The sequence below is a fragment of the Daphnia carinata genome, chromosome 10 (assembly GCF_022539665.2).
Source record: "Daphnia carinata strain CSIRO-1 chromosome 10, CSIRO_AGI_Dcar_HiC_V3, whole genome shotgun sequence".
NCBI classification, from domain to species: Eukaryota; Metazoa; Arthropoda; class Branchiopoda; order Diplostraca; family Daphniidae; genus Daphnia; species Daphnia carinata.
Genome location: NC_081340.1, coordinates 4,064,507 through 4,091,658, shown reverse-complemented (window position 1 = coordinate 4,091,658; position 27,152 = coordinate 4,064,507). Strand labels below are relative to the sequence as shown.

At 40.1% G+C, this 27,152-nt stretch overlaps 1 protein-coding gene and 1 long non-coding RNA gene across 3 annotated transcripts in view; both read right to left on the bottom strand.

Moving 5' to 3' along the window:
* Positions 1 to 50: 50 nt before the first annotated feature.
* Positions 51 to 696, bottom strand: LOC130700397 (uncharacterized). Its single transcript, XR_009422001.1, has 3 exons — positions 464 to 696; positions 262 to 402; positions 51 to 199 (listed from the first exon to the last, which is right to left on the bottom strand). It is a non-coding gene; the product is annotated as an uncharacterized LOC130700397 (long non-coding RNA).
* A 2,580-nt stretch (positions 697 to 3,276) lies between these two features.
* LOC130701699 (tyrosine-protein phosphatase 99A-like) overlaps positions 3,277 to 27,152 on the bottom strand; it is a 42,034-nt gene continuing 18,158 nt past the window's right edge. Inside the window, exons 3-20 of one of the 2 annotated variants that reach the window (XM_057523636.2) lie at positions 24,048 to 24,452; positions 10,016 to 10,139; positions 8,848 to 9,029; positions 7,925 to 8,115; positions 7,720 to 7,834; positions 7,021 to 7,212; positions 6,740 to 6,953; positions 6,608 to 6,674; positions 6,257 to 6,547; positions 6,017 to 6,182; positions 5,738 to 5,917; positions 5,435 to 5,649; positions 5,243 to 5,368; positions 4,989 to 5,175; positions 4,691 to 4,908; positions 4,294 to 4,612; positions 3,930 to 4,222; positions 3,277 to 3,848 (exon numbers count right to left, since the gene is read on the bottom strand). In XM_057523636.2, the coding sequence (XP_057379619.1) occupies positions 3,294 to 3,848; positions 3,930 to 4,222; positions 4,294 to 4,612; positions 4,691 to 4,908; positions 4,989 to 5,175; positions 5,243 to 5,368; positions 5,435 to 5,649; positions 5,738 to 5,917; positions 6,017 to 6,182; positions 6,257 to 6,547; positions 6,608 to 6,674; positions 6,740 to 6,953; positions 7,021 to 7,212; positions 7,720 to 7,834; positions 7,925 to 8,115; positions 8,848 to 9,029; positions 10,016 to 10,139; positions 24,048 to 24,452 (4,040 nt within the window). In that variant the 3' untranslated portion in view covers positions 3,277 to 3,293. Of the gene's footprint in view, positions 3,849 to 3,929; positions 4,223 to 4,293; positions 4,613 to 4,690; positions 4,909 to 4,988; positions 5,176 to 5,242; positions 5,650 to 5,737; positions 5,918 to 6,016; positions 6,183 to 6,256; positions 6,548 to 6,607; positions 6,675 to 6,739; positions 6,954 to 7,020; positions 7,213 to 7,719; positions 7,835 to 7,924; positions 8,116 to 8,847; positions 9,030 to 10,015; positions 10,140 to 24,047; positions 24,453 to 27,152 lie in introns of both variants that reach the window. The other variant, XM_059497408.1, reaches the window with a different exon arrangement.

Sequence of the window (27,152 nt, the reverse complement as noted above, 5' to 3'; positions counted from 1 at the left end):
AAACCGTTAAGCACACAAAATTCTTGCTAAAGTGACTTACATGACTCATAGATTCACTGTTTGGCATTCATATAAAACTTCTGGCAGATGCTTGCGAAAGAACATACAAATTGGAAATGAAAACCATTGCATAAGGCTCTGAACAGAAAATTTTTGTGTACATCAAGCATGTTTAACAAAAAATTCCTCCACTAAAATTCTGAAAATGCAAAATAATGGCATTACAAATACTTTATCGATTTACCGAAAACTGAGAAGTACCTAATACATGTTTGATGTGGAACTCACGCCATTTCTAGGTTTCCGTACGATGGCCAACTTCGGCAGTCTTCATGGCAATATCCATCAAACCCGCGTGTAAGGCATTTCAATGCTTGTTGGCACTCAATCATTTGAGATTTACTGATATAAAATGCTTTGGGGCTGGTTAATGACAAAAAAAAAAAAAAAAATAAATGTATACAAAAATGCCTGTAGTAGAGATGGCGATGATTTTTTTTTGCGATCCTCTTTCACTTGCCCTCAACCTCGAAACCAGCGTATCAGTCATGCGGCAGACTTTAAAAGTTACAGATAAGGATAAATAATATTAAAACAGTTTCAATATTTTTGAGACCAATGACTCTTCTCCATTACGCACGGAAAGAAAAGGTAGGTAACCTGACGGTAGTAAGAAGACGTGAATGTTTCTGTCGTACGAGACGTAAATGTTGTCCAGCAGTATTTTCTCCGTCAACAATGTTTAGCGTGATGGGCAGAAAGATGAAAAGGTAAATAATGTAAGATTAAACCAAATACCTAAAATGGATTACCACTGTAAGGTATCTAATGCTGATGGAGAGTACTCGGATCATCATTTAATGAAAAGCTAACCTGTAGAATATAAACAAAGTTTTAGTTACTTGGCATTATCCAACTGTAATACAAATACATTGAATTTTGAACATGAGCAGATTGCAAATTTTGACAAAACCAAATAACCTTAATGTGGTCTAGCAAAAGGTAGGAGAATCAGACTAGACACCTGAATTTCAATCAAAATTTCAACGGTTGTTGGATGCACAACCGACGAAGCCTTGTGAACAAATTCAACTCATCACCTATGAAAAAATAGATATATATACCTGCATATTTAACGGCTACCAACAATATTGCAAAAAGTACATGCTCACATTCACAGACACAATGATTTGACACATTTTGAGTCAATTAACAAGCTCTTGTGTCAAGTAATGTTCACTCTTGTAATGAAGTTCCGTTAATATTATTATGGTGGCACTGTGATCTGTGACAGAAAAATTTTGAACGGAACTGTGAAACCATCACTGAATGGTTGCTACGAACGATTCGCCACTGTGATGGACTACCTAATTTTATTTCGTCCTCATGAGGATCGAGGCTTCAACTTGGATTTCTTCTGCTGTAGAATGGCTTGGGATCCAAATTTGCATTCTAGGACGTGCACTCGCTAAAGCTCTCTCTCTCCTGACGAAACTTTTTTAAGGAAACAATAATAATAAAATTATTTTTTTAAAAAACGTACCTTCAATAGTAGTTTTTTAATTGCCCATGGTATTACAGCACCCACGTAACATGTACAGTCAGGTTTCAGCTCATCTTTTTCTGCCAGCTGATTTTGGTTGATTCTCGGGTGTATCCGATGTTGCCATTGGAATAGTTCGAGACGAAAAAACAAAACATCTATTATGGCGCTGCATTTTATAATTTGCTGTTTATGTCCTCCGAATTATTGCAATTCAAACATAAGGTACAACAATAGCTCATATTTTGGGGTGCTATCATTTTGTTTTTTTCCTCGTCCATGTCTATGCAAGAAATCGGTAGCATGCTAACTATACGCTAGAGCAATCAAATGTTTTAACCACCAATTAGATGCTGCTGGAACCTGTTGAGTTTTAAAAAGTACTGCCACTCCCGCAGTAAAATTCATCATATTTTCTTACGGTCTTCATAATATGTTTGAAGTAGCATTCCTAGCCAAAAAGCAGAAAATTTCTTACAAGTTGATAAAGGCTAACATGGTCTTTCCCCGAAGAAACATTTTTGTTTTTAAATTTTTTCATTGAACTGTATACTTGACTTTGGCTCTCGTTCCTTTCTATGAAGTTTTCTTCTGACAAATAAAACGCTCGTGTCGGGTCATGGCGCTGTCAAGAAGGTTGGAAGGCGTTGTCTTTAGAAACGGGAAATACTCACGGTATCTTTAAACGGCCATGGGGACTTCACTAGAATCCAATTTGATGTTTAATCGCGAAAACGTTCCCTCTATCGCATCACTCGTCTCATAGCCACCAGCATATAATCTGCTTGGTGGTAGTCGCTTGAAGCAGCGTCTCCCCTCGTCTTGGTTGACTGAATGTTACAAAGCGGATGTATTCTCCCGTCAGGTGATGTCCTTGTACTGCAAAACATGTGTATGATCCTAAACACAAAAGATATTAGGAAAAACAAACCAAGAAATTCAAACCAATTCACTTCGTATTTTGCTCATAATTCCATACTCACGCATTCCATACTCACGCATTGGATGCCCTTTTACAACACAGGTAAAAGCTGCACTTAGCCATATATTGTCTAATATATAAAGACAAGTTCGAAATATTTTTGCCACCATACAGAGGAAACAACGGTGAACGAGTTGTAGAAAATGCACGGACACATCATTGTACAAGGATGCGTAGTATTTATATAAATATATAATGCAATGAAATGCACGACGAAGGGAAGTTTCAAGGGACAGTACGAAAAGACATACTAAGAAAGCGAATCGAGAGGAAGGAGATTTTTTTTCTAATTTTTCAATCGGAGATCGTTACAAAGTGCGAATTCATTTGAGCCTGAGAAACATTTGATGATATTCAACTCAACCTACAATAGTCTGGTAACGAGTTACCCTTGATCCCATCCCATTCATACACTATAGAAAATTCGTCAAAAAAATCAGAATCTGTCAATTGGATTCTTCCCAATCCGAAGAATAAATGGAATCGCGCAGAAAGGGAAAAGAAAAGTATGTGATTGTAAAAAAAACAGTGATTTCCTTCGTAAAGAAAATTGTGCAGATTGTTGACTAGAAACGAACGAAAAGAAAAATAATAAACACGAAAGAGAACGAAAAACACACACGAAGAAGGAGTATATATAAAGGGAGCAGTAGATGAATACTCAGCAGCTGTCTTGCACTCACTGGTGTTACACCCATTTGGCACTCGTCAACGGAGAACGAGAGAGGAAAACTACCAAGGGCAATTCTCCTTGGCATTGGCAAAGACTCACACGACATCCACCATTTCTTGTTCCATACCATCGGGCGGTATTCTGAAACACACAACATCGCCATTGGGACTGGTCGCGCTCGGGGTGGTGCACAGCGGTGGAAGTGATGTCAAGCTCACCGTGTCACCAATTCCGCCAGCATACCCGTTCAACTGAAGTGGCAAGCTAAACGATGTGTGGAGTGTTGGCGGAGTGGAGGGGGGTACGGGCAAGTGATGGTGCAGGGCCTCGACGCAACGGTAGAGGAACATGTAATCGTCTCGTGAAGGCCACACATTGGGTCGCTTACTGTGATACAACTTGGCATACATGTAGACGTCGACATGCTGATCCCGCGACAACTGTTGCATTAACGTCGTTAATGCACAAAGCGTAGCTGCTTCGGTACCGCCAAATCGGTCAACTACAACTACGGGACCGTTCTGATACTGCTGGTGCGAGTCGATCACCAACTTAGGCAACCGAAACAGGGCGGCCAAATCTGGATTTGCAGCTCCTCTATACGGCCAGCTGGGACAGTAAAATATACGAACCCGCAGTTCATAGTCATCCTGTTGTTAATGGCAAGAACGATGGACATTGAAGGATATGTTTTGCTTAAGAAAACCATTTCTTTTAAGTATCGTTCATACCTGAAGGGATTGTGCTGCAACTTCAATCTGAGTAACGTACTCTTCAGGATGAGCGGGGTGGTTGCCAACGGCTGGTAACTGAATTTTATGTTCGTCAATAAAACGAACGCGGAAGTTTTCGAACTCTACGTCTGCCTGCTTTAGGGGCCAAAACACTTGGTAATCGTCGTCCGCCGAATCAGAAAGGACAACAACAGTTTGCGAATTATGGTCCCACACCATTTGCCAGAAATCACTGACGGTTGCCTCCAGCGGATGCTGGGTCACGATGAACTCTTTTAACTTTTGATAACCTGCATCCGAAAAAAATTCAATGATAGGCCCACTCACTATTGAAATGGAAACGTGCAAAGCAAAACAATACCTTGTAACCACGTAGCATTGATGTAATCGCTTCCTTCAACACCTGGCTTGGGTGTGAGATAAACTCTGGCACTTTCCACGGACACGAGAGCTGCATTGCGGTTTTTGTGAACGTTGCAATTTTTGACGGCAGATGAAAGGTGGAAATCTTGGACAAGGAAATTTGTAACCAAATGGAATTGGTGATCAAGCAGCAACCACAAGTCTTCCTGGCTGCCAATGGAATTCATGGTCATGGTTGTAGTGGTTGTGTCAAGCGTACTTGCGGTTGAGTTGCTTCCAATAATCTTGTCTGACAAGAGCGAAGCCGGCAAGCCGCTCTGACGATAGAAACAGGAAAAACGGGAAATTTTAATACTTGTTCGGTTACAGCCAAAAAGGGCAAGACAATTAATTACCTGGAGTAGCTGGAGGTATCGGGTCAATTGGCTACTGTGAACATTGGTATTTCCTGCTTGAATGGCTTCTAGCAGGGCATCATGGATGAATATATATTGCTCTTCGGTTTGTACGAGAAAGTTGCGCTGATTACGGATGTGACACAAAAAACCGCGAATATTCAATTCATTTTTACATTCAATTTGCTTCAACATGGCATCCAACACAATGTAAGTTCCTGAAAACAGAAAACGGAAAGTCACTCAATTATTTACTTCCTGGTTCTAAAAATTGAGCCATTGCAAAATGTAGACATACCAGTGCGGCCAACTCCGGCGCTGCAGTGAACGATGATTGGCCCAGCTCCAATCGGATTAGCTGCCGCCGATTGGCGAACAAAGCTCAAAATAGGTAGCGGATGTTCCGGAGTGCCATGGTCGGGCCAATTGGTGTAATGGAATTGGAGGACGATTCGCTCTGCGTTCTGAGACTTCTTCTTTTTCAACTGGAATACAGGAGAGATTCGGTTGCTATAGGACTTTGTCCAATTAAAATGCCAAACACACAAATACCTTCAGATGCTTAATCGAGAAGGTTCGAATTGTGTAGGTGGCTCTGGCGTCTTCATTGACTAATTTGACTTGAATAACACCGTGAGTTTCCACCCCTTCTTTGGGCCAATACATATCACATTTTCTCTGTTTGTGGATGAGACATAAACTTAAAGTTTCTTCAGATTCGAAGCAGCGAAATGAAAGACTTACCCGTCCGCGTTCCACTAGGTTGGTAATCATAACAATAACCGCTACTCTCTGTTCCCAAATCATTCTCCAAAACGCGTCAAAAGTGGATGGTAATGGGCCTTGCGTTCCAATGTAACCTCTGCATTGTTGAAAGCCATCGATGTAATTAGCGTTGATGTAATCGGTCGATTTCTTTTGACCCGGCAAAGGCCTAAGTTGGACCCTGGAGTGATCATCTAGAAACAATCGAAGTTGGTTGTTAAATTCAGCACACATTTTCCACAATGGAAGAAAACAGTAGCAAGCGTGGAGAATTCCACTTACACGCAACAATGTTCAAGTAACGGTTTTTATTCTTGTTATCCTCGTTCATTGAATGCTCCGAATTGAGTTCTCCTTGAAAGGAGACGCTTTGAATGGCTTCATATTCTTTGGAAAAGCCAATGTCGCCATCGGCATGCAGTGTGGCGACATGTTGGGGGAAAAGTGGCACTGGAATGGGCCCTGGAACGTGAAAGAACAAAGCATTGTCAAAATCATTAGCATTCTTGGGAAGTATGCCATGCGTTCCAACGCAATCGTTTGATGAAGCTTCCTGCATACCTTTAGCGTTAACACCAAAATCTTTATTTTTACTGTCAGCAAAATCTGAATCGTCGTCTATGATGATTGTCATGTTATTGTGCGTTGGAGGTTCGCCTCCATCCCACGCTGGTTGGTTGAGCGGGGGCGTTGTGGGAGGTCCATCGTCAAGATAGTAGTAAGCAGCCTAGAATAAATTTTAAAAAAGGATGAAGTTGAAAAAAAAAAAAAACGAATGCAGTTAATAAGCTTCTTGAATACCTGGAAATACTTTCGCCAGAGGACGAAAGCTAATATTACAAGAAGTAGTGCAAATGACGCACAAACCATGGCAGCAACCATGCCAGCACTTAATTCAATTTCTTGACTATAAATCTCACTCCCGCTCTGAACGTGAGACAATGATAGCCGGTCACAGTCGAGCGCTACAAAGATCTTCCGAGATTCCGAGAATAGACCAGGATAGATTTTTGAGGGCGAAAAGAGACTGCGAGTGGCTCCGCGAATTTTAACTTCATACATCACGTTCGTCGTTAAATTCGGAAGGAACATCTGCATAAAAAAAAAAGTGTTATTTTTCAAGATATGACATGCTGCAATGCTTGCTTTTACCATGTGGTCAAGGCGATCCGTTGTAGTTGCCACAGCCAATTCTTCAAAATCCCACGCATCCTCCCTCCTGTAAAGTAATGAGCAAATATTATAACATTTATTAGGTATTCAACAGGCTGGTAAGACTCTTACCTGTAGTAAATGTAATACAAATCAATAGACTTGTTGTAAATGGAAGGTCTGTGCCATTGTAAAAACAATGTGTCTGCATTGTGACAAGTTAAGTTGGCAATGCGTGGAGCACTTGGTCCCCGAACATCAGTCTGAACAACTATAGGTTCAGATGGTTCACCTTCGTGCTTCCAGGTAAATGCTTTCAACCATAGTTTATATTCCATATAGGATTCTAAAATAAGAAAAAATTATTAGCTCAGTCTTTTTCCTTGGCCATAACTATTCTGGGTTAAATCTACCTAAGTCGGTCAGAACAAACTTCTGAAACTTCTCTCCATTGCGGACAGTCTGAACATCTGTAAAGTTCTTTCTCATAAAATAGATCCGATAGCCTTTGATAACACCATTGGGATTCTCAGGTTCAGCCCAGCTCAGGGCAATTGTAGAATCATTCACTTCTCCAATTGTTACATTTAGAGGTTTTCCAGGAACTAGAAGCCAAAAAGAAAAAAGAAAAAAAAAGGAAGTTTCATTAAAATGTCGTATTGGGATTATGAGGACACCCGAAAACTGACGGGAGTTCATGACCGATAAAGCCGTGATGCTAGAGGGTATACACACAAATCACTGGGGTTCTAAACAAGCTTACCCTCGAGTTTACTTTCTGATTCACCAAACACAAACACGTTGAGAAAAACCACTTGGCAGATGATAAGAGAGATCAAGAGCGTTAAACGCTTTTGACTCATCTTCAAATTCTACTATAACCACTGTTATATTAAAGAAAATCCCTTTTGATCTAGACAATAAAGAGACACAAAACGACAACTTCCTGCCTGCCAGGCAACTCTTCCCAAAGCTGTCGTTTCGTGCAGCCATCTAGCGGCGCTTCTCCAACCGGTTTTCTTCCCGTCTGACGGATGATTGATTGATGATGACGGCACACACGGTCTAATAAATTTTGAAAGCGGGCGTGACCACTAAGTAAAGTAGATTACCTCCTTCGTCGGTCATGACGATTACTGTCGAACTCGGACCCAGTCCTTCCGGATTGAAAACTTGGAGTGAAATCATGTACTGCGTGAATGTCTGCAAACCTTGTATGGCGTGACTCTAAATATGGTGACAAACCCAAAGCCCCCCAAAAAATAATAATAAGCATTTAAAATACATCAAGTTAAATCAAAATTAATCGCTGCATACTTCAATGCTGGGATCTCTAAGGAAGATTTCTTGAACCGATTCGGAGCTGGGATCGTCGCGTTGCTTGTAAGCTAATCGGTATCCGAGGAACTCTCCATGTATGCTGGATTTCGGCGGCGGCTTCCAGTTGAGATAGATCGACGTCGAGCTAGAGTTGTGTGCCGACGTTACTAGGGGTTTGCCATCGGGAACTACATTTAAACAAATCACCCCACAAAAAAATCATTTAAAAAAAAAAAAATGAGAAAGAGAAAATCAAAGGCAACAAGACGATTGATCACTTTCGTTAGCACTTGTTCGGGTATAAGCGCCGAAAGAGAGCTCTAGTCTGTGTGTAAAACATGTACATTTTCATAGCAGCTGGAGCGCAAACATTCCTTTCGCGTCGTCAACAATATTGAAAGCCCCAGTGAATAATAAATCACACTGAAGTCCCTCCGAAAAAAAACGCAAACTCCCCTCCCAAAAAAGGTCTTGCTGTCTTGTTTAACAAGCCCACAAAGTTGTTGACGGACTTTAAAACCATCTCGGGACAACATTTAATTTGCCTTTTTGGAAGAGAACGCACCACGGCAAGTCATAAATTTCATTTTTTGAAAATATCATTACAAACGTCTCCTTTTTTTTTTTTTTTTGTCGTCTTGATTAATTTCATCTCTTCTGCTGGATGACGTTTCTTTTCTTTCTCATCGAACGAAATTACACGTCGTCGCTAGAATTTCAAATGTTGACATTCCCAATGTAACGTTTTTCTTTGCTAGCCTACCAGGTCGGCCTGAAGCCATCAAACCATATTGGAATCGCTAACATTATTAGGACGCAAACGTCTACTCCACGAAGGCTCGGGCGCATTCGCCGTGCTTGACGTGGAACTCATTATTACATTCCTACTCGTCTTTTAGAATTGGTTTATTGCTGTATACCTTCTCGTAGGGTGACCATGTAATAAGATTCTCGGCTGGGGGTGCTCGGCCCCAGAGCGTTAATAGCGACAACTCGAAAACTGTAGACGGTGTAAGGCAACAATCCAATGACTTGCGAGCTGGTCGCATTCGTCAATGTGACCAGCGCGTTCTCAACATCCCATTCACCTTCTTCACCAACCCTGTAAAATAAAAAATAAAAAAAGAATTAAACAATGAAGTTTCAAACGATTAGCACATCCGCTCGACGCGGTCCAATAGAATCATTGAATTCCACTCAAATTGACATGTTTTTTCAACGCATGGTTGCCGTTGAGTGAAACTGACGGAACTGAATAGGACTAAAGAAAAAAAGGGGAAGGAAAGAAAAATCCAGTAACCGTTCAAGTGAACAAATGAAGCCGTTATTCTCTTGTCGCTTTTCTTCGCATGTGTAAAGAGTCTAAAGAAAACGCTCAGAATATGTGCGGGAGGATGGGGGTTATGTTAGAACCAAGAAAAAAGAAAAAGAAAAAGAAAAAGAAAAAGAAGAAATCTGCATTTGAATGGAGATGGATCGAGCGGAACTTATAAGGCTTATAATCAAAACTGACAACCGCATCTTAACAAATATTCCCCCCCCCGACCTGGTCTCTGTGTCTACCTTCATCTTTCTCTCTCTTAAAAAAAAAAAAAAAAAAAAAAAACGAAAAATCGTGTATTTTATTCCTTCCTCCCTATCTTTGCTCATCCTCCTTCGTCCGGCTTGATGTTGGAAACGTTTCAATCACTTGACGTATACATGGTATTTAAATCAAATAAAAAAAAAAAACACGAAGGGGAGGGCAAACGGTCATAAATTGCCCGATTGACAAGATGTGCGGCTGCTATTCGATAAATTTCGAAGAAAAAAAAAACAAAAAAAACTAAGGATTTAATTTTTTTTTTTTCAGATTTGCTTAGAGAATTTGTTCGGTTCGCGCTCAGATTCATCCCACCATCCAATAAAAAAAAAAAGGGGGACGTGTTATGTACAGATAGCCGCAGGTGAATGTCTGCGCATGTTTTAAAAGAGCATTGACGATTACAAGGTGCCACGGAATACAAGTAATGGAACGGCTCGCATAAACGTTCAACACACACAACAGACACACACACACACACAAAAAATAAAAAAAAAATTTATTACCTGGTATGGATGATGTAATGGCTGATGGGACTGCCGTGTGAACTGAGACTGGGCGCCCAAGAAAGGTTGACCGATCGAGACGTGAAGCCCATAATTAGCGGCCGACCAGGTGGATCAGGAACATCTGTTGTGTATAAGACACGTACTTGTAATTAGAACGTGTTCGGACCTACGCACACACAGATACAAAGATAGAGACACACAGACGAGTCTAAGAAAATGCGGCGGTCATCCCCCCACTTTGAAAGGAAAAAACAAAAAAAAAAAAAAAAACACGCCCAAAACATACAAATAATTAGGGGATTTGCCGCTTCGGTGGTACGAAAAAAGCGCTCGACTATCTGTCTTCATCACGAAAGATGACGGTCTCTTCGACTCTTCACCGACAACAGGATAAGAGCAAAAAAATGAAAAAAAAAAAGGGTTTCAATCACGCAGATTGGCTCTCGTTTTATAAAAAAAAAAAAAAAAAGATACTAAACAGCAGACTAAAGGCTATTTTGAAAGGGATCAATCCAGCTCAGTCAACGATGCATTTTCAAAATGAACGTAGAAAAGCTTTCAACTAAATACGAAAGAGTTTCAATTTTCAAGCAGTTTCAAAAAGGAAAATCCTTTTCTTTTTTTCTTTTCTTTTTATAAGAAACGAATACTGTAACTGTTAAATCTAATAACGTACATAGCCGGCAATCTGACGGTCATCCCACTCTTGTTCAACCTTTTTGCCTCTTGATGTTAACATTGAACGATGGTCTTCTCTCCGTACATAAAAGAAGGAGCAATGCTTATACGAGGGTAAAGAAGAACGGGGCCTATAACTTGTTGAAAAGCGCATTGAGTAATCGATGATTTGTGTTTGTCCGTGCGCACTGCTTGAAGAAATGCGTCCCGAGTAGATGACCCCACCGACTATTTGTCAGACCTTTTTTTTTTTTTTTTTCATTGACAGAGGCCCCAATTCATCAGGCAAAAGCATCAAGCAAACATGTATTTCTTATTCAATCAACAAAAGGGGGACTGCGCGGACCTAGGGTTTCCCTTTTTCAATAATAGAATCCAATCTCAAAGCGAAATTTCGAGGTGTGTACACCTTTTCATCGATTGCATTTCTCCAAAATGCACAGTGGTTCAAAAGTGGATTGTTACATCGGTCGTCAAGGTGACCCTGGCCGATGACAGAACATCATCAGCAACGAAAAAGAGAATCATCCATCAATCAACATCGCCCTTATAGAATCGTATACCTCTAGAAACATGATTATTTGAAGGCCTAAAATCTGATGGCATGTCATGATAATGATGGCACAATGATGCCCATCGGATCCATCCATTTCTCCCTGTCGGCATCTCTCTCTCTCTCTCTCTCTACCTGACACATTTGTCAATTGGCTTGGCGGACGTCAAACAACCCGTCCTTTTCTCTTTAGTTTGTAACCCACCCCCCTCCCTTTTCTTCTAGGCTGAGGAGAGAGCAACTCTCACCGTGTTGCAGCAGGGCCGTGACTCACGCAACGTTCCGAGGAGGGATTGAGCCTATCGATCCAAAAGGCGATGCTGCTCGAGATGAAGTGAGCCATCAAACAATGAAAGGATATACAAAACTAAAGTTTGTTTTTTTCTTTTTCTTTGACGAATATATAAGCGATGATAGCAGAAATCAAACGCCCCCTTTCATTTCTTTTCTTTTTTTTTACTTTGCGCTCAAGAGGGCACTCCTCTGTGTAGCATCATCATCATCATCATCATCATTGGATTTTGTAAAGCAAAAAAAAAAAAAAAAAAGTAGCATACACATCATTTACTAAATTGGCTTTATATTCTACTGGCAATGAAAAAAAAAAAAAAAGAACGCAACAATGCCTTTCTTCATTGGCGTTGTTTACGTTCGATCTTATACAGAGAATATAGCCAGCAGGCCGTTACAGCTCGCTCTTTTTTTTTTTTTTTTTGTCCAATCCCGAACTTTCATTCAAGAGGAAAAAAAAAACAAACCCCCTAAAAAAAGCAAGGGGAGGAAATTCGAGACGATATATAAACATCAATAAATAGTATGGCATAACCCATCAGTTTGTTTTTTTTTGTTTTGTTTTTTTTTTTTAGAAAGAGAGGAGAGAGGCTGTTAGCCTTCTTACGTAGCATCGTAATGACGGGGCTTTACGGATCGCTCACTGCTATACGTATATAATGGCTCCCCAAGGGAGACGGATATGAAATAGATCTGTCCGACTGAGGTACCCATCAGAGCGCAGCACCAATTTACACGTGGAAAAAAAATATCCCATCATATTAAATGCGGATTGAATCAGATTTAGTTTTTTTTTTTTTTTTTCCTTTTTCGAAATACGGGATTATCTCAGCAAAGACTTGACAGCAACATTTTTGCTTTTCATTCCATCCATTCCCCACTCAAAATATATATGTAAAAAAAAAAAAAAAAAGGGAAGTTGACACGAAATGAAAATGATGAATAATGAAAAGGCAACCTGTTCTCCTTATTTTTATTTTTATTTTTGTAACGACTTTCATTTGGACTGAACTTGTATAAATCCACGTCCGGCCTTGTAGAGAACAGTGTCGGCGTGATGGATGAAGCGCTAATACCTCAACACCAACACCGAGACAAACACGTCTCCACGCAACGCGCATTCTCTTTCCTCTTCTTCTTAAAAATAGAGAGAGAAACTGCTTTCTCGCTTCTTCATTCATCTTACCGCAACTCACAGCGGCCCGTTCTATCCCCCCCCCCCTCCGTTACACTGCACACCCACATCACGACAAGTAAATAGCAACAGCAGTCGCGCATTGAATAGACGAAAAACGATGACGATCTCTTTTTTTTTTTTTTGGCCGCGCTGGGGCAGCCCCCGATGAAATGTCTGTTGGATACTTATTGCTGTCAAAGACAGTGCGCCTTTGGCCTCTTCTTTTCTTCCGGCAACCCCCCCCCCTCTCCCATTTTGAGTAAGAATATAAAGAAAAAAAATGTCCCATTTCAGTATCACGTCCTTATGTGTGTGCAGTTGACAGATCCACACAAAATATGTTTTCCCTTTTCATCCGTCCTCCACCTCGTTCCTGTTGATGTTATTTCCCTTTCTTATTTTTTTTTTTAGGGGAAGGGCGGTTGACTTCTTATATAAATATGCTTGAATGCATTGGAAAGCCAAAGCAGGTCGATCTTGCGCCCTATCTCCTTAACCTCTTCAACTCGACCGTGTCCCGTTTATAATACACGAAAAGTGTTCACGAAAAGCTACCGTCAAAAAATTTCAAAGAAAAAAAAAATGTGTAGAGGGTGCGCGCACACAGCCTACTTCCTGTTTGGCCTCGTGTCTTTTTGAATACGTCGTGAATTATCAGCTTGCGTATCGTATATACGCAACGGAAGAAAAGAAAAGAAAAAAAAAAAAAAAAAAAAGAAAAGAAATAACAAGGAGCGGGAAAATTTCATGGAAACTCGGCGTGTTATCGCAAGCCCAACGTGTGAACATAACGACCTCGTAGTTGAGGGCTGATGGGTCTTCCATTTTTGCTTCAAGCGTTTCCATTAAGGCAAACACACTAGATGGCAAAGATGATTTCGTTAGACTCTCTATACACGTAAAGCACATCATTTTTTTTTTTTTTTTTTTTCTTTTTGGTTTCATTATTTTCCGAGAAACGGCCCAGCAGGTCATGAGAATCAAATGTTAGTCAACCCCATTTTTTTCTTTTTTTTTTTTTAAACAAAAAAAAAAGACACGACATTTTCGGTTAGTGAATAACGACGTAGCGGTTTCTTGCTCGTTTTTGTTTCTCATTCCCTGCTGTTTTTTTTTTTTTCGCTGATTGTCTGATTGAGCGTGTAACTGTGACTCGTGTTATATCGGGCAACGAAGCTTCCCTCGTTTGTCTCTCACCTCGTTTGGGTCTATAATGGATTCCAAAGTCGCCGCAGCTGATTATTATTAGCCATGCAAGCTATGCGCCCTTTTTGCTGCCGAATCATTTTCTTTTTTTTTTTTTTTTTCTTATTAATTTCCTTTGTGTTATTTACGTGCTAGTCAAAGCAGAAGAAAAACAAAACACAACAAAAAATAAAACATATTCTTCGTTGTTGTTCCTATTGTTATATTAGCCCACGGATGTGAAATGAGCACCATTAGGGAAATGCATCTACCTGCGCCAGAGCACGGCGTATAATTGAGCGTGACCGATACGATACACACGCCGATAGAGCCAGCAGACAAAACAAAACACAAATCACTTTGTTGTTATTGTTGCGAGGGCATAAATCCACCCGAGAATCGGATAGGAAGGAAAAAAAAAAAAAAAAAAAAAGGGGAAAATGAAAAATAATTTTCTCGCATGATTATTTATGCATAATATTACTATGAAAATGAGAACCCCGCGCCTGAGAAGAATGGGCCGTGTGTGGCTTCCATCCTTCTCGGCTCACACACACAGAAATTCGTCGTTAGTCATTTGATTATTTTTTCTTTTTCCCCCTTCTCCTTTTTTTTTTTTTTTTTTTTTTTTTTGTCTTCGTTAAATTTATAAGAATGTATTCATTTTCAGTTTCGAGTTCTGCATATTCTAGTGGATCCCCGACAAATGTCAGATCCAAAAACGGGGTTATAATAAAGAATATCACAAAAAAAAAAAAAAAAAAAATAGGAAAAGGGAAAAATACCTTTGCCCATATTATAAATTTCAAAATATATATATATATATTCTCGAGTAGAGATCGTCATTAGGTGCGCGCGCCCAATTCTTTCTTTCTTTTTTTTTTTTTCCCGGTCGTGTTTTATGGTGCGTGAGCTACACAGCCGCGTGCCTTTAAAGCTTGGCGGGAGCCGTGATTCAAAGAAATAAAGCCCCGTTGGCTATAGATAATTGGTCGCTTGTATACAGCACACAGAAAAAAAAAAAAAAAAAACGAGAGACATATAACAAAACATCGGGACGCGCGTGACGTTACTTGAGCGTGATTGCCCGACTTGACGAGAGACACAAGAGACAACCGCAACAACAATCAAATGATTGACAAATCAACTGGTATAGATCCTACAATGAAACTCAAGTTTTTTTGTCTGTTGCTGATTGCATAATTCGTCCGACATTCTGAACGTTGCACAACAATAGAACGTCAACATCGAGCGGCCCTGGAGCAATGAAAAATATTTCTTTAAAAAAAAAATAAGGCTGCTGTTTTTAGCGAGATTTCAACCATTTTTGGGCAGCCATCGTTTAAAATAAACAAGCGCGACGGATTTTGATTGTGAATGAAACGAAAGTTTTATGTGCCCCCTTGTCTGTGTACGCATACAAGGGCTAGCTATCACTGTGGCCCTTCACGTCCCAACCGTCTAATCCAATAGGTTTTTTTTTTTTTTTTTTTTTTTTTTAATAACAATAATAAAAAAAAAAAAAAAAAAAAAATAAGGAAATTTTTACGACGCGTATAAAAACATACGCGCCTTCCGCTCGAGGCGCTTCAAAACGTTTCTAATGCCGACTGTCCGGCGACGGAATGTGTGCGCACTTACCCCCTGTGCTTCATCACACACACACACACACACACACATCCTCTCAAGAATCGAAATCATCTTTTCAAAATGAAAAGGAAAAAAAAAAACAAAAAATAAATCAATAAAAATTGGTGGTCAAATAGAGAGAATGGAATTTCGATAAGGAAAGAATCGAAGAGCGGCCATTCACATCTCAAAAAAAAAAAAAAAAAAAAAAAAAAAGAAATGCAATAACATTAACCAGCTGCACGTAATTGCGTTTTGAAGATAGAAACCAAGACGTCGTACAAAAAGGGGGTTGTGCATTGCCCATTCAAAGAGCAATCGAAACGACAGAGTCCACCTCCTTCATGAACAAAAAAAAAAAGAGGGGGGGGGGGAGAGCCAAACGCTAGGGGTTGTTATTACATAAAAAAAATAATAAAAAGATCTATAACCAGCAAAGGCCTAACGTATATAGGAAACTAATGTGTAATCTCATTCTCCATCCCCGCTAACGCAAAAACGGGAAGAGCCTGAAAGCCGATCTCTGTCTCTTTCCACCCTCCCTCCCCCCCCCCCGACATTTCCTCCTCTTGGACTCGCGTTCGTACCTCAGCGTTCGAGAAAAGCGGGGCGCTCTGGCAAGACATCCATAGTAAATGAGGGACGCAGACGAGCAATAATGAAACATAGCTCATCCAGTCACTGTCATGTCGTTGTGCTTCTCTCCTTTTTATTTTATGCTAACGCAGAGCACCGACACAATGGGATCCTGTCACACGAGGCGAAATGCTGGAGCAAGGCATTTTTTTTTCTTCTTCTTCCTTTATAGACACACACACACACACACGCATTTGACGTGATCTTCAGTGAGACATCCCCCCCCTTCATTCTTTTGTCTTTTTTTTTATAGAGGACCCATTGGCCTATCCATCATTTTGGGGCTTCACGGGGGGGGGGGGGGGGGGCTATCAGATACAAATGCTGGTGGGGAGATACATAAGGCTCGGCCCCAAAAAAAAAAAAAAAGATCCAGACATATTGGTCACGGTGATGTATTGGTGCTCCTGTTTTGACTTGTTTCCTACCCCCTTCGATTGATGATTAGGAGAGTGCCAAAATATAAATAATAATAAAAAAAAAAAAAAAAGCAGACGATATATTACGTCAATTAAATGACGCTTTTTGCAGTGCGCTAATAATGATTTGATTATTAGAAAAGAAAAGAAAAACGATTCATTTGTTTTTGTCCAACAAAAATTGGACGTGAAAGAAGACCCGTAAGAAAACGGCCTAACGGGAGGAAACAGGTTGCACGTGAAATACAAGAAGCTCGTCGTACAGGAAGTTCCCAATCTTTCTCGACTTTCTAAACGCAAGATGGGATTGATTACTCTGCACTCTCTTAATACACACACAAAAAAAGAAAGAGAGAGAGAGATCGTCATTTGAGCGAATTGTAGATGATGTTCTACAGCTTTCCCTGCATCACAACAGCCATCTGAAACAGCAAAAAGACTATTGTAAACCGAAACTGCCCGACACAATGGGCCAATCTTCTTCCTTTCCCCCCCCCCCCCCCACCTCCACGATGTTGAATCCACGACAAGACGTGGATGTACGTCAGATTATTTTCTTTCTTTTTTTTTTTTTCTACTAAGGTGAAACCAGATCAGTCGTTTGGCTCCATTTTATCGCAAGACGAGACGCTAGTGACGCTCGAATAATACAAGGAAAAAGATAAACACGATGTTCTTTTATAGACTTTCGCCATCATATTTTTTTTTTTTTTGCCCTGCTGATTGCCATCGAAATGAAAACGGCCATCAAATGGGGGCGGTTTGATGCTGGCAGGAGGAAAAAAAAAAAAAGGAAGAGATGCGCTCATCACATATTTTTTTTTTTTCTTTTCCTTGTCTCTAAAAAAAAAAAAAAAAAACGAAACGGGTTTGTCGGGTATCGTAAGCAAAAGTCCTACTATCCCCAACACAAAATATTAATCAAATGAAAATATAGCCTCGACATTCTTTTGCTTCTTTTCCTTCTATTGAATAAAAAAAAAATATATATATATATAAATAAATAAAACGTTTTTATTTATTTATTTTTTTTTTTTTCGAGCTAAAATGCGTTTCCTAAGGGCGGGTTCTTTATTGCGCCCCAGCTTATGAATATACGAGATCCTTACGAGATCTTACATTTCTCATGTTGTCGATGGCTATATAGACACACACACACACTCACACACAAAGACAGCTTCTCTTTAAAATAAGAGATGAACAAAAACCCTACCGGTCTATATTTACACAATGTGTCTGCGCATTTAATATGTGGAACTCTTTTCCGAATCTCAATTTCTTATAGCATCATAAAAAAAAAAAAAGCGAGAAGAAGAAACAACATGTAAATCAAACCAAATGATGCCCCCTATTTTTTATTGAAAGAATCAGATAATTTCTTTTCAGACATCCAAAAATCATTGGATCTGATTCAATCTGAAAGAAAACCGGAAACTGATGGACCTGTCCCCAATTGCCCCAGTGACTATCCCTTGCTTTTGATTGTGTTTGCTTGTTACCAACTAATTCAACATGTGAAATTCCACATCCGACGCACTGCTCAACATTGATAGACTCTCTCCCTAAAAACTTCAGTTTTTTTGTTGTTTTTCCCCCTCCCGACTTCAATCGTCAAACCTAACATGAATGGAGATATCCTACCCCGGCAATGCCCCTCGTTATCATCCGTCCAGATGTCTCGCGAGTGGAGAGTAACGATCCCCCCGTCCAATAAGTCGCATTGTTTTATTTATTCATCCAAAGAGAGGTCAGCTTTTTTTTTTTTTTTTTTTTTCTTTCGTGCGCGCACGCTTGTCCGTTCAAATCCGACCCATCGGGGGGAATCAACTCACCGATAAATTCATTATTAAAGCTTCCAGACTAAAGCAAAATAAAAATATCAAGCGTCACAGACTCCAGAGACTCTTCTCTTCTCTTCCAACCCTTGCGGAGGGATCCCCCCTTAATTTAACCCCCCCCCCCTTCCCTGCCTCTGAAAAAAAAAGCGTTGCATTTTCTTTTATCGTCTAGAAAGAAAAAAAAAATAAAAAAATAAAAAAAGAGAGTACACAGACTACATAAAGATGTACATGTACATATTCTAGAGATGTAGAGTACCGAGGAATATATCTAAGATATAGCTCTCCCTATGGGAAACTAAGACGAAATAAGTTGTGTAGGGGGAGTGGGGGGGGGGGGTGAAGGAAAAATGCAATTCAACGAGCTGAACTAGCTCTTCTTCTTTTTCTTTATTTTATTTTATTTTTTTTTCGCCCTCCCTCTTTCACCATAAAAGCGAATCTCCAACGCGTATAAAATTCTCGGTTTGAGATGATCTTTCTTTTCCTTCCTCGTCCCGTTTTCTTTTTTTTTTTTTTTTTTTTTTTTACTCGCTTCTATTTATTTATGGGGGCATCGCTTCCGAGCTCACGAAAGTCCCTCACCCATGAGCTCCCTGATTTTTTCTCTCTTTCTTTTCCGCTTCGTTCCCTTGTCTCTCCCCTACTACTTCCTCTCTCTCTCTCTCTCTCTTTCTCTCCCCCTCGTGATCTATTACGTCTTATATAGAACTAGAGACTATAGTGCCACTGGAATTTTTGGCCCTTAGACAACCTCCACCCCTCCCCCAACGGCCGTCCGCGAGCCAACATCTAACGATGAAAACGGAATATAAGAAAACATCCGAAAAAAAAAATAAATAAATAAAACGGGGAAACTCGTTGATATCTGAGATAAGGAAACGGACTACAGAATGAAAGCCAAGACTGGGGCAGGGGGGGGGGGGGGGGGGGGAATGAAAAAGATGGCCAACGCAAGTTTCTTGATGTGTGAGAGGGGGGCGGACGGACGGACGGACGGACGGCCAAACGGGGCGAGAGAGAATGACGATATAGTGCACACTGCTGCGTCTATATTCTTTAAAGGGAAAAATAGAAGAAAGGTTTGGGAAAACAAGGAAATAATAGCAAAAATAGAGGGGCGCATTGGCCGGAGCACCCGATAAGAAATCAAGACAAAAATGCAAGAAAAAAAAAAAAGAAGTAATAAAAAGAGATCAAAATTGATTGTGGGGGCGAACAAGCCACACCCCCTTCAGAACATATTGAAAAAAAAAAAACAAAAAAAAAAACAAAAGAAACAAATGCATCTTTTGTTTGCTTGCACAGATTTGATTTTGAAAAAATTATAAAGATCTTCTGCTGAGTGGTGCGGAAATGATAAAACAAGAGTCTGATCATATCGTTCCCCACTGCCGTCATTCTCCAGAGCGATTTGACGTCGATTAAAAATAAAGAAATGAAAAATCGGGCATTCAGCCTCTCCTATTTCAAAGAAAAATCCCCTCATATTTACATATACATTCAATCCGTGTTTGCTTTCATTTGGCAGGGCACCCGCCTTCGCCTGCAGCATTAAAAAAAAACAAAAAAAAACAAAAAAACTTTGATTCACGAATGGGTGAGTTATTACACCGACGCCCGGCTTTGGCCCTATCGTTCGGCCGTCTATTATCAACACCAGTGCATCAATAACCAAAACAAAAGAGTCGGCATTTTTTTTTTCTCTTTCTTTTCGCGTAGCCTATACAGGACGCACAGAGAGAGATCGCGCGCTGGGCCCGTCTGCTGGAACAACCTTTTTCTTATCTTACATCTCCCATCTATTCCGCCTATATCCACCCACCTTTTGACTCGTTTGAGACGAGACGAGACAAAAAAAAAAAAAAAAAAAAAAAATTCCTTTTAATATGTTTTATAACTTCAATATGGAAATCAATCAACCCAAAAGGTTATTCCATAAGGCGCTCGTAGCCCACACGACCGAATAAAGAAAGAAAAAATAAAAAAAACAAGGAAAATTTCGATGTGTTGAAATGTTCCATCGTCCCCCATTTCCATACACCAACTATTAAGAAACTAAAAAAGAACATGGGCAGAGAGGAGGGGGGGGGGGAGGATTTGTAATGTTCTATCTCTCTCCTTATGGGTGGCTTACATAGACGAGGTACCATCGCGAGCGTCGGATAAAAATGGCGTTACACAGCCAATACCGAAAAATATGATGGCCATCGTTTTTTTTTTTTTCTGCTCAACTCACAAAAAATGATTTATCGCTTGTATGTTTGGTGTTTTGTTTTGTTTTTGTTTTTTCTCCCCCCCCCCCCCCCCCCACAATCTTTACGTGTCTACCACAGGCTATATATATATATATAGCCATATATATATATCTACAGACTCTTCTTATAGGCAAACGGAGATTGGAGATAAGAGAGACAATTTGTTTTAGTTATTATATTATTTTGTTTTTGTTTTTTTTTGTTGTTGTTGTGTTTTGTTTTTTAAAGCTTGTCTTGACGTTCCAATCGATCGGGAAAAAGCACCAACAAAAAAAAAAAAAAAAAAAACCTGACTGGGAAGTCCTCTCTCACTGTGTGTGTTCGTGTCTAGATCTACGATCATCCCCCCCAAAAGAGTTGGCCGTAAATTAAATACACACTTTGACACGTAGCAGAAAGACGAAAAAAAGAAAAAAACGAAACAAAAACTAAAAACAAAAGAAAAACTAAACAGATAAAAAGATTTTCAGAGATTGGTCACATACGTCGAAAGGGATTTCGTGTCAATTTTTCTCTCTCTCTCACAAACACTTTCTCGTTTTCCCTCTTTTTTTTTTTTTTTTTTTTGACGATAACGTGTACACACAGCCATTTATATAAAGGTCGCAGCTTTCCAGTTGGATTCATTCAACAACAAAAGGGAACAAAAAAAAATCAAATAATAAAAAAAAAGGCATAGAAAAAATCAATTGCTGTCATCAACTTTTGGAAAAGCCCCGCAATCGGAAATCGTCCTGCCGTCGTGTCGTGTCGGCTTGTGATAAAGTGTTACACGACATCGACACACACACACACATAGTAAAAAAAAAAAGAAAAACGAGATTACGCATAGGCCTACACACACACACACACGTCATAGCGTTGCGTTATGAACAGCTGCGACCCTTCAAGTCCCCCCACCATTTATTCCATACCCAACGTTCCCTATATGGACAGATGATGAAATAGATTTGATTTCCTGGTCCCTTTTTATTTCAAAAAAAAAAAAAAAAAAAAGGGAGAGAGAGGGGGGCCAATATTCAAAACGCATTGCGCTGCTGCTGATATGTTAAAGACCGCCACACGCCAAACACGAACGCAAACGCGTGCACGTGATCGTGTCTTGCGAGAGCCACCTCAGCCTATTTGCTTCCTCCCTCCCCTCCTTTTTTTTTTTTTTTTTTTCCTCTGCATAAATGGGTGGCTTCAATTTAAAAAAAAAAAAAAAAAAAAAAAGGGAACTGGCGGGCGTAGAACACGCGTCGTGATCGTTTATTGGCTTCCCCCCTGTTTTCTTTCTTTTTGTTTCTCCCTACACGAATGTTCTGCATGCGGTAGACCCAATGGGAAAAAAAAAAAAAAAAAAAAAAACAAAAGGCAAAAATGTCGTGACTTTTTTTTCTTTTTTTTTTTTGGGCGCCGTATTTGAAATGCGTGCCCTGCATATTGTTAATAACGAAGTGTATGCGTCGATAGATGTAGTACAACTAGATCTATATAACACCCAAAGAAAACATGGCGTTTCGATAGAAAGTGGCATACAAAAAAACGAACAGATTGTACCGTTTCAATATGAAAAAAAAAAAAAAGGAGTAGAACAAATTGGAATATTGGATGCTGGTCTCTTTTGATTTGAAGAGGGGCCCATGTTGGCTTAGTCAAGCGCGCACGAAATAAAAAAAAAAAAAAAGCGAGTACACAGTAGATAAATATATTATATATATCCAGTATATATATAAAAAAAAACGAGGGAGAGCCAAGAGAGTTTAGATTAGACATGAGTCAGCTCTCTTTCTCTCACTTGAACTGATACGAATTTCAAAAAAAAAAAAAAAAAAAAAAAAAAAAAAGAGAGGCTCGCGCGCGGTTTGTGTATCTTTGGCGCACAACACACACACACACACACAAAAAAAGAGAATCGAATCGCACAATGTTTGACCTTTTCATCAAAAAAAAAAAAAAACCTGCAGACTCAATCGATTTATTTATTTATTTTTTTTTTTTTACGTTGCTCCATCCGCGTTCCGAGTGCTCGTCTAATCATTTTCTTCCTCCCCGTTACTCGCCAAAGTTCCTCACCATTCTATTACCGACACGCCACTCTCCTCCAACGCATCAAAAAAAAAAAAGCTGGTGATTGCTTACAAGGGGATTTCTCCAGCATTTTTTTTCTTTTCTTTACATTGATTGGCTTTAGTGGCAAAGGCACCCAATTTTTTCTATTTACTTTTTATTTATTTCCGTGTGGGGTAAGTAAAAAAAAAAAAAAACGCAGCTGCCAACGTGACTACGAGGTAGGACAGTTGGGGCATTTTCTAGGCTGAAACGAGGGTAAAGAGACAAATTGAGTCAAAACCCCCGCCCCCCCAAAAAAAAGATGGGAGGGGGGAGGAAGAGCTGCGTGTCTACTGTTAACTTTGGTAGCCAAAACGCCATCCTGCCACACCCTACCACTTTCTTTCCCTCGGCTCTTCTCTGGTACAAAGTGGCGACTAGACTACACTACACCGAATAGATGGGGTGTACATTTGTTTAAGGTGATGGGGCGCCTCGTCGCCATCCATCCAAACACACACACACACGTAAGAGAGAGAGAGAGAGAGAGAGAGAGAGAGGGAGAGAGTTGGGAGGAGGGTGGAAGGCAAAAAGGAAGAAGGTGATGGAGAGTGTTAGTGCACGAGAAAAAAGTGAGTTGACAAAGAGGAATTTGCCTTCCTTTCAACGTATAAAAGAACCTCCTCTTTCTCCCCCCCCCTCCCTCCTCTCTCTGTTGTCCACTCCCCAGAGCTGTTCCAGCATCTTTCTTTTACTACGCTACTCGTCTCCTGTTTAAACTGGTCACGTCACAAAGATGCAAACCTACAGACGTGTGTAACATCCACTGAGGACGCGTTACGCATGTCAAACGTTCCTTACGTGTGCGCGGTACAATCCAAGGGGCTTTCACATTCAAATCTCAACGCTCTTCCTACCCCTACCCCACCCCCCACCCCTCATCAATAACAAAAAAAGAAAAAGGAAATCGTCTTCAAATCCGGAATGATCCGGATGCTTCAAAACACGACAAGAGGGCGATATAAAAGATAATCAAAGAGACTCGCAAGATAAACATCGAATACAAAAAAGAACAACAGCCCCCCCCCCCCCCGTCTGTTCTCTTTTTATCCAACCATCAGGACAAAAAAAAAAAGACCCCCCCCCTTCCCCCCTCCTCACGCTTCACTTTCATGGTAGCCAACTCTCAACGTTACAAGTTAAAAAAAAAAAAAAAAAAAAGGACAACAGCTGCGTTTTGTGTGTCGATTTCGCGAAAAAAAAAAAAAAAAAAAAAATGAGGAAACTGTTTAGCAACAAGAAAGCGGGAAAAATTTGAATTTGGTTCTTACCTTGAACGATGAGGTGAATGATGGTGTCGGGACGTCGGCGTTCGTTGACCAAACACGTGTACTCTCCGTGATCGTAATGACGCACGGGGAAAAAGAGGAGCGCGTACGTTTGCGAGTCGAGCGACATCCTCTCCTGATTGTTCCAGACGACCACGGCGTTGTTGCTGTACTCGACTAATTTGACGGCGGACGTTTCGCCGTGCGACCCACCGCCGACCGAACTTTTCGTGCCGTTCGTCGACGTTAACGACGACGATGATGATGACGCGGTCGGTGGTAAATTACATCCCTGACAGCGCCATTCCAGAGCCGAAATGAGAGACAGTTCGCTCACACCGGGGCACGTTAAATTGACACTGTGACCAGCTTTAACGATCACCGTCTGGTAGGACAATGCCGATATATCTGCATTTAAAAAGAAAACAGAACAATAATTAGTTATGTTAATTAGATGCAAATACGGGGGGGGGGGGTTGTTATGGCGATATCGAGTTTCAATCGTATTTTATTGTAGAAAAAAAAAAACAACAAAAACATGCCCTTATATATTTGAAGGTATTGAGAAAATAAAGATGTGGCTAATGAAGCGGTATTATCTGTCGGTCAGGATGAATGCGGGTTGAGATGTAGAAACTACTGATCCGTGTTAGTGGACCGCATCGGGACTGTCCCCCCCCCCCTCTTCGCCCCACGAGTCCAGCAAAAAAAAAAAAAAAAAAGACGGAGAGGGGGGAGGGGGGGGGGGGATCTGGCTGTTGGTACAGCCAAGTTTTTGTTTGAAGGATAGAAGAAAATGAAGGAGCACATAGAGTAGGACAAGGGAAGAAGTTAAGTATAGAAGGGGAGAGAAGAGAGGAGTACCAAAAGTAGTAGAGTACACATATAAGCTCTCATTATAGGAGGAAATCGAGCGGAAAATCCCCCGACCATCTTATGGTAAGGGGGGGGGGGATCCTACCAGCTGCGGCCGTCATATCCGAAAATGCACATCAAGTTAAGAAAATACGTAAATGTCATCAATAAAATGCGAGCACAAAATCGTGGGGTAGTTGATACTGGAAATAAAATATATATAAAAAAAAAAAGAGTTTTTCGATCGATAAAGCTCATCATATCCAATTGATTTAATCTTGAACTATATGACGATGACCCAGCGCCACAATCATATTGCCGTTTCTCATATCCGCTTGAAATGGATACATTCTCAAAGCCGGAAGACATGACGTAACGACACAAGAAAAGGAGGGACAAGCTTTGACAGCCATGAATATTTAATAAATCCGTTTATTTTTTTTTTTCATGCAACTATTTTCTTTTATTAAAAAATCATCCCTTCCATTCCGCAATGGATTGATTTTTTTTTTTTTTTTTTCCTCCCACATCTTTATTTGAGTTTCACAAGGGACAAAGAGGGTGGGGGAGAGGCAGGCTTAAACACGTCAAAACTGACTAATGTCCATCTACTTTTATTTATTTATTTTATTTTTTTTTCTGTATTTGGTCCGGATTGGATTCATTTTTGGACGCGACCCTCCCATTCATTTTTATCCGCTTTCCGCCTTCTCCGCATCATCTTTTTTTTTTTTGTTGTGTGTCGAAATTTATAATACGGACTGGCGCAAGACATTGTATTTCTTTTTTTTTTTTTTTTTAACGTCTCACGCTACGATCTTATATGTCCGTTCTTGAAAGGTGCACGAAATGGTGCGGAAATTGCATCCGCGTCCATCCCCGTATGCAAAATAAGCGCAGAGATTGTCGGCAAGAAACGTAACCAAAAAAAAAAAAAAAAAAAATGGCCAGTCGAATGGCCGTGCCCTTAAAACCGGCACCGATTTTCAAATGTCGGAGGATAAAATCCTTGTAATCATCGTGTACCCATCACAATAATAATAATTTAAAAAAAAAGAGAATCTTTCCTTTTTTCAAACATTACGTATGCAAAGCGCGTTTTGTTTTTTTTTTGTTTTTTTTTTTGCAGCGGCGCGCACACGCACACGCGCTTATGTAAACACACCTTTCTTCTTCTTTTTTTTTTTTTTTTTCTCTTCCCTAATGAGCGGGGTGAACACATTTGAAGCCACACTCGAGAAATGCCGAGTTACCTTCAAACTTTCATTACAGGTATTTGTTTTGTTCAGGGCCTTTCTTACATTTCTTCTTATTCCGTACAAATACCGCCAACATTTTTCTTTCTTTTCGGACGCAAAATTTTTAGCCCCGCGCTATCGAAAAAAAAAAAAAAAAAGAAGGGCCATTTTCATTGAAAAAGAAAGAAAATGATTGTCGGATCGATCGATCGTTCACGGGACGTTACAAAGAGACTCGGAGCGATTAGCGACGCGCCGCTAAAGGAGAGAGAGAGAGAGAGAGAGATATGAACAACACACGTTTGATTCTCTTTCAATTCTTCTTTAGAAAAAAAAAACGAAAGAAAAGGTAAGGGGCCGCGACCTGGTGGCGGCAGGAGCGGCACATCATTCACACTCGAGACTCCCTTCTTTTTATTATTGGCAGACTTGTGGGCGCACGTTATCGTCCGGCGCAAAGAAAACTCATTTTATTTATTTATTTATTTTTTTTTTTTTTTTTGCGTGTGTGCCGTTGCTTCTGCTCAATGGATAATAGATATTCAAATAACCCGACATATTCTTTTTTCGCTCTTTTGTTTTCAACATTCTTCGGCTTCTAAAGCGGCCCGTTGCCGATTTATGATGAATGAGCACCGAGCGGGCCCATCGACAATTTGTTTCACGAAAAAAAAAAAAATATACATATAGATATATAAAGAATATGAAGAAATTTGTAAAAATACGGCTCTAAAAAAAAAAAAAAAAATGATAAAGAAGCAACATATTCGTTCAACGATAAATAAATAGATATGGCCGGGAGGAGGAAAAGAAAGAAAATTTCCCTGCGTGAAATCTTTGAAACGATGACCGCCCCCGTCGTTCATCGTTTACCTTAAAAAATTAAACGAAAAAGAACGCGCGCACGCTCGCTCGTCTCGCTGCTATTATTACTATTATCTTTAAATCCTCCTCTTTGAGAGGAACAAGAAAAAGAAAAAAAAAAAAAAAAAAGGACTTATTTGAAGTTGCGGCT